This window comes from Porites lutea, chromosome 3 (assembly GCF_958299795.1).
Source record: "Porites lutea chromosome 3, jaPorLute2.1, whole genome shotgun sequence".
In the NCBI taxonomy this organism is placed as follows: Eukaryota; Metazoa; Cnidaria; class Anthozoa; order Scleractinia; family Poritidae; genus Porites; species Porites lutea.
This window is the reverse complement of record NC_133203.1, coordinates 610,991-618,490: the sequence shown is the minus strand read 5'-3', so window position 1 is coordinate 618,490 and position 7,500 is coordinate 610,991. Positions and strand designations below refer to the sequence as shown.

General features: G+C 40.7%; 1 protein-coding gene across 2 annotated transcripts in view; it reads right to left on the bottom strand.

Annotated features, from left to right (window-relative positions):
* Nucleotides 1–1,633: 1,633 nt before the first annotated feature.
* LOC140932496 (capsule biosynthesis protein CapA-like) overlaps nt 1,634–7,500 on the bottom strand; it is a 7,081-nt gene continuing 1,214 nt past the window's right edge. The window contains exons 1-7 of one of the 2 annotated variants that reach the window (XM_073382104.1): nt 7,357–7,472; nt 6,760–7,003; nt 5,492–5,636; nt 4,501–4,665; nt 3,788–4,021; nt 2,545–2,666; nt 1,634–2,009 (exon numbers count right to left, since the gene is read on the bottom strand). In XM_073382104.1, the coding sequence (XP_073238205.1) occupies nt 1,841–2,009; nt 2,545–2,666; nt 3,788–4,021; nt 4,501–4,665; nt 5,492–5,636; nt 6,760–6,833 (909 nt within the window). In that variant the 5' untranslated portion in view covers nt 6,834–7,003; nt 7,357–7,472 and the 3' untranslated portion in view covers nt 1,634–1,840. Of the gene's footprint in view, nt 2,010–2,544; nt 2,667–3,787; nt 4,022–4,500; nt 4,666–5,491; nt 5,637–6,759; nt 7,004–7,356; nt 7,473–7,500 lie in introns of those variants that run through there. The other variant, XM_073382103.1, reaches the window with a different exon arrangement.

Sequence of the window (7,500 nt, the reverse complement as noted above, 5' to 3'; positions counted from 1 at the left end):
AAAATGTGCAATGATCTGTCAGCCCGCGTGGCAGGCGCGAAAAAGGGGATGGGAGGATTAAAGGCGCAAAACCCTAACCCTCCTTTCCCCTCCCCGTTCGACACCTGCCACGAAGGCTGGGTCTATTTAGACAAGCGTACACATGACACCTCTTGGCAAGACAGCGGGTGGTTTCCCAGCAGAGCAGTTATGGGAAAAATAAAACAGAGGAAATATGAAGCATGTTTAGGTAAGAGCTATTCTATCATTTCGTTTCTTGACTGGTATCCTGTAATGGTTAATCAGATCGTAGGCAAAAAAAACAAGGCCCTTGGTACGAGAGTAAAAAGTAGCTATTGCATGACTTAATTTTATTTCGTCTGATCACTCCTCAAAAGAGAGGAGAAGTCGTTACGTCACGTTGTCATGGTAGCACTTAAAAAGTGAATTCGCACTGTTTCAAGATTAAAATCCCTGCGCAGCGTGTTACTTAATGTTAATTTGAAAATTGTAAAATCGAAGCTGTTCAAAAGAGTCTTAACCGACGTTTCGGCAATGCTGCCTTCTTCAGAGTACAAGACTGACAAACGTCATCGATCACATTTAATTCCATTCAACATGTCGAATGTTGGCGAAATTTCCTGGGGTTGAATCGAAAGGAGCGTATCTGAGATTAGAAAAAGAACAAGAGAATTCTTTCGTTTAGTTCCCCAACTCCATAAAGCGCGTGCGTGAAATTAGGAAGTTTCATGTCGCAGTCGTGTGGAAAGACGGCTAAGAAATGTACCAAAAAGCTTGATGCACGTGCAAAGTTGTTGTTTTGCCGTTTTTGTTGCCGTCGACGTGGTCGTTGCTAAAGCTTCCTAATAGGTTGATTTAGCAACCAAACAGGAACTCATTTGACGACGGCAAAGAGTGCGCGAAAAGGACTAAACTCTACTTCCGGTGCCCAGTTTGCCGCTCAGCCATTGGTCAAGCCAGTTGTTTGATTTGCGCCCGCTCTCGTCAACTGACGTTCCCGTTGTGTTGCTAAATCAGCCTATTGTTGTGGTCTAAAACTTTTGCTACCATGGTAACGTGATCGTTTTTATATGTAGAGACAGCGAGCATAATACACTCTCAGCTCACTTTTTTTATCTAAGCTACAATAGTTGCATTGGCTTAAAAAGCTTATTAAGATAAGTTTGTATTTTAGATATTGTCCATACATTATTCAAGAACTCATAAATATTAAGTAGGCATAATGTCTAATTAAATACATAACGTGCAAGGACCTCAAGTGACTAAAAAGTCAAATCGTTAACTACAGGGCTCCCAGGCTCAACAGCCTTCCTCGAACCTAAATTCGAAGGATTTGTAAGGAAATTCTTATAAGTTCGCAAAAACTCTTAACATTGTTGGCCGTAGCTAAACGTTTGACCGGTTTCAAACCGTTTGCGCGACAACTCCCAACAACACGCAACAACATGAAACCGGGTGTGCAAACGGACGCAACAGGTGACATCCAAAAATGTTGGGAGTTGTTGATCAACAATGTTGCGTCTGTTTGAACCGGGCTTTACATGTAATCACTTGAAGAATCGATCTATATGATACTCGCTTAAGAAGACACAGTGTTGAGGAGGACATTGCTTAGGTCTGAGGGCCTCGCGCCTATGCGTCTCGGGTCACGCGGTCCCACTTGGTGTTTGACACAAAAAATAAGTATTTTCTAAGGTGACGACAAATGAATCTTTTTTTTGTGCCGATTAGGAATAAGTTAAAAATACGTCAAACCAAGAACAACACTACAATTTAGACATTTTTTCCTGGTATACAAGTAGACTTGCTAAATAAGGCACATGTTAAGTCACATCGAAAATTACTTATTGTTTCTTCTTGGATCTTTGCAACTTTTTTCACACTGCTTGTCCTTCTTCCCGCAAACTCTTATCCATCTGGCATTCTTTATGGGCTCTGGATGAATTCTTTTAGATTTAGAGTCAAATAAGATTTTGAGAGGAAGATATGAAGCTCTCAATACACCATTTCTGAAAGAAAATAGATTTCATTTTATTACGTTTGATCGCTCCCTAAACGTATCAAAAATCTCTAGCAATTGAGAGACTTCTGTCTTTGTTTTTTGACCATTCATCATTTCGCGGTAACACCCCTGTATTATTGTTGGAAGTTGGTTATATTAAGATATAAACACCCAAAATGATAACTTGGAATTGACGCTAAGTAGCCTGCGAACGCAGATGAATTTCCGGTCGTTATTTCGATCATTGGCATATTTCAGTATAGCATATTTCATTAAAGAAAAAAAAATGAAAGCGTGTTCTTATTTTACGATGGTTTCTTATCTTGATAAGGCGACATTTCCGTTTCCATTGTTATCCCTGTGATGGGGAAGTAAGAGCGGTCGGATGGATATTCACGTGACCACCACAATTTTGCAATTTTTCTTGATTTTGGTGCTCCGGCATTCGGAGCTCCCCTGTAAAACCATATGTGGACAAGAACAATGGAGGCCAACACTTGTAACGATTTTCAAGAATACAAAAATTTCAAAGCTGGCCCTACCTTGATAAAGTTACTTTTAGCATCTGCGTCTTTTTCAAGTTTTCGCTGCTTCCCAGGACAAAGTGTTCAAAAGAATCTATTAAGTCTTTATTAGGTTTCTTTCCTAGTCGTCCATACACAGCCTGTTAATAAAAAACCAAGATAAAGGAAATCGTCAGTGATTCCACTTTTCTTGAAATTTGCCTTCCCGTAACTTAGTTTTTCTTTTCTCTTTGATGTTGTACATTGCGTGTATTGTGACATTCTCTAGATAATATTGTAATTCCTATCTGTAAATTTAGTAACATCCGAAGAAGGCTGGTATGGCCAGCCGAAATATTGTTCTAAAAAAGCAATACATCTTGTTATCAGCTGTGCAATAGGTTTTGGACTTCTCGTTTTTTAACATTTGAGCTGATTAGATCTCTTTGCTAGAGATCCAACGTTGACAACCAGCAGGATCTTCGTCCACGGTTTTTGCAGTTAATTTCTTTATCATTCCCCCCTGCATTATCAATTATGCAAACGTCCACAAATATTTATGACGTCAGCCAGCCTCTCATAATAACCGACAAAAAAATTAGATTAATGGGTACACGACTATTTTTAAGGTAAATCGCCGAAGTGGAATTTCCAGTCTGTTTCGCAAGGGAAAAAAATTACTTAAGACCACAGTTTGTCATAGACAAGTAATAGCCAGATAGCTTGGAATATGAAAAAGTGCCTAACCATGATTCGTTGAACTGCAATTGATGAGAGGAAGAGTGACATAATTTTATCGTTTCTTTGTTTGATTTCGATACTTTAATTTCACTACTGACATAAAAAAGGTCCATGAAAGTGATAGTGGTAAGTAGTGGGTACATGAAGTCAGCAGTCTCTCACAATACACGAATACCCGAATTCTTCTACGTTTTCCTTATTGTACCAAAGAACGATAAGAAGCTTAGTGTACCATACACCAAAAATCCTTAGTTAGTATTCTGGGTGACGTATCTAGTTTTAAACTCTCTTGTATCCGCTGTGTTTATCTCAGAACCCTAGTAGACCCTGTTAGTTCCCTGAAGTGATCTGAGGGTAACTTTTGCTTGTAATATCAATACATTGTCCAGCAGATAGGTGGTGAGAATTGGTAAATGTATCGGGGAGAGGAGGTTATCTTGATATAACCCTGAATTCTCCTAAATAATGTACAAAGAAATGTATAGCAGCCAGAAAGGAGAATTACTGGTCAAATGTCGGGGTTAACAGGTTTGCGTATTACCGGACGGGAGACGCTTATTGGTCTTGTCGGATGGAACAAGAAATTCCCCAAACTATAGGCCACCAGCTTGTTGTCATGGAGACAATGTTGCTGAATCACGTGCGGATGCGCTCCAATGATGACTTGCACTCCAAGGGACATAAGATGTTTTGTCGTACGAAATTGGTAGGGAAGAGTTCTTCGATAATGTTCATGTCCGAAGTGGATGAGAACTACAATGATGTCGACTTTAGCCTTTCAATAATCAAAAACAGCAACGGTTAGCTTTTTTACTAAAAGGTGCGATGCTTAAGTGTATACTTGAACAACGTAACTTATTTTGTACATGGAGAGATTCAGGATCGTGTCAACGCGAAAAAAATATATATATATATAACGGCAGCCTCATGTGAAGACGTTTTTCTGCAGTATTTCACTTGGTAGGTTTCTTTAATTGTCCCGGAAAAAGCCTTTTATTCAACGTGTGAGTATAAAACCGTTTAGTCGCACTGTCTCTCCCGCCCCGACTCGGACTCCGCGGATGGGTTTCGCAGGATTTGACAAATAGTACGCTACTTTTCTCCTAAAGGCTGTAAACAGAAAAGCTAATAGGATAAACTAAAGCTCTTGTAATCTTAGTTCTCTCTTCTAAAGCAAACCCTCTCTAGGCGTCCACTCAAATTAAAGACAAAAAATGTACATTCATAAGATTTAATTATAAGATAATCTAAAACCTTTCTCAAATTGTTCACGTCTCTAGCGGCAATGACGTCACTGTAAATAGCAGGGCCAGCGTTGTATAGCTTTCGTATTTGAGTGCAGTTTTGTTTATAGGAAGGCGAGTCACAATACCCAAGGAATCCAATCTTTATTCCTTTTGCCTCCAGTATAAGGGGTTCCTGCATTAAAAGAAACTGAATTATGACGACGACACCACTTCGAAAAAAGTTTTCAACGCAGTGATTGATTAAAAAAGCTATCACAATAGACGAAACTTAGATTCCAAAAGATGTAACTTGTCATAGTTTTTGAAAGTGTAATTTGTTTACCCATGGAACACTTTAGACCTCTGTAGAACTAGTTTATTCGTGCGTTCCACATCGAAATGGAGTGTTAAAACCCCTGGGGGTACTTCCCAGAAATAAACTGATAGGGATGTGCTGCTGGACGGGGTCGCATTTTTACTACTGGATTGAATGGGTCCGCAAATTTTCAAAACTTTAGGGGTCAGAAAATTCAGGTAGGTAGGGATTTAAAAATGGGACGATGTTTACTACATTAAGTTTAACGAGTCTCTAGTTTTAAGGCTTTATAAGAAGGGTTCATAAGCGCCGCAAGTAGCTAATAAGTCGGGATAGCCAAAATTAATTTTATTCAAAACTGACTAAGATGGTGGCTATAACTGGCCACAGAATGGAGTATAATGGGGTAGGGGGTTCTGAGAGGACGACGGCACATACCCACCAAAAATTAATCAAAGTAACCCCCCCCCCCCCCGGGGTAAAACCCACATCCGAATTCACGCGGGCCACATTTCATGGTGGGAAGCGAATACTCACACCAGTGCGCATGCTCTCCTTCTATTCCTTCCCATCGAGATTTTAGTGAGAGAGTGGGACAAACAAGACGTCTGCACGGTGGGGGTTGGGGGGTGGAGAGCATCTATCCTCATCACACACGCCCGACCGTATATTCTGAATCAGATTGCTAGCATTTCAGTAATACCTGAGAATTGTCGTACTGTCCATGACTGACTCCGAAATATTTTACTCCTGTCTTCTTCAGAACTTCAACGGTGAAGTTGGCCCCTTTTACGCCAAAGTCGTTGAGATGATTGTTAGCGAGCGTAACAGCGTCAAATCCAGCAAACCTAATACGAATAGCTAGGGATCAGTTTATTTTACTTACACAGACACCGGAAAAGAAGTCCATCTGCGCGCATGCGCTAAACTAAACGTTAGCGATCATTCGCCAGTTTAAAAACAAGAATGGAACTGGAACCGAAATGCGTCCAGCAATTGTTTTTGGAATGGTTACTGGAGACGCGCCGGTCAGCTATTTGCCAATTTATTTCCTGTCCCTAGAAGGAAGGAAGGAGTCATGGACGATGAGAGGACAACGGACGTGCCCTCTTTACAATATACATATTAACATAATAACAGTAAGCTCGGACTTCAGCATACAAAGGCGCCAATGACAGCCGGTATCGATCCATTTTTTGTGAGCTTACTGCACCTACCCAACCCATGATTTGAATAACTTGTGAAGGTTGGCCACAAAACCGGGGCTTACGTCCCCTACTCTTTTCGAACAGCGGTACATTTACGTCCCACAAGAACAGTTTAGTGTAAGTGCTGTGAGACCGGACCTAACGTTTTTCTTCCTCATCCAAGAAGACTAGAAAGTCTAACAGTTTGCAGATGTCATCACTTCCTTCTCAGTTATTTAAAGACCCTGAGTGTCGGCCCAGCCGGAGTTTGAACCCACGACCTCCCGCTCAGCAGACCAGCGCTCTCCCAACTGAGCTAAACAGTCCCAGTTTCCTTTTAGTTTCTATTTAAGTTGTAAAATGGCAAGGCTTAGTAGAATAGGAAGCATTACGCAGATAGAGGAGAGTGTGCTATAGGGACAGTCACCGCTATGCTTCTTCGCCTTACTTCTGTGTGTCACTTTTAATGTCGATATCAATACGACTGACGTCAATCGTACTGATATCCGCAAATGTCCTTCAAATTTAGTCGATGATAACTGGTCATGAAGAATTAGCCTAGGAATTATAAAAGGGAACGTGGAAATAGTTTGCATGAATAATAGCTTGACTTTTGAGTTTTAAAACAGTACATCGGTGACTTTAAATCTCTTTTTCAGTTTTAGTTCTCATAACTCAAAAATAAGCCCGGGTGAGCCCCAAATTGGCTCCCTGAAGTAATTAAAGCCTTGATAACTAGATGAGTAATCCGCGCTTAAGACTAATTCTTTAGATACTATGTTACCTTAACGCTGCTGCGGCATCTGGACTCGCATCTAATACAACCACTTTTTCCCCTTTGAACTTGTATCGATACATGTCTGCGCTCACAAAGGGAGATTCCAAGTTGGCTACTGAAATATCAGCGTTTCTTATGTATGGAGCCACTTCGTTGAAAGAGTCGTTATACGTGTGATATCCATGTTCCACGTAATATTTCACGGGCGCAGAAAACGAAACGTCACCAACAAACAGTAAACTCACTTGATCTACGATTAACGAAAGGCAAGAAAAATTAGTCAAGAGACTCAAAATGGAGCAAACTGAGGTCGAGACATGTAACTGGTAGCTTTTTAATTGGCTTGAGTCTTTGTTGTAAACACGGACCCTCGAAAGCTGCACCGTATTGAGATACTGTTGTTCAGAGGCGGATTCTGTACTTCAAGTAAGGGGCAGTTACATGAAGGGAGGAAGATCATCGCACCAAGAAGATCCTAGACGGCGGAACAATGTTCGTTGGATTTACATGAAGAAATTTTTAAGTAGAGACGGAATTAACGATGACGGACGACAATAAAAAACATGCAATTTGGGCCTTTTGCTTACAAGGGTTAATAACTACCTTTCAGCAGCAGATGGTAGTTCTTTACCACTGGTGGCGCCAAACAAAATTGTCAGCTTTTTTGCTGTGGTTATCTGATCCACTGAACGATCCGCCGCCATTTTTGTCTGGTTTATCCGCAGTTTACTTAAGCAATAGAGAGGA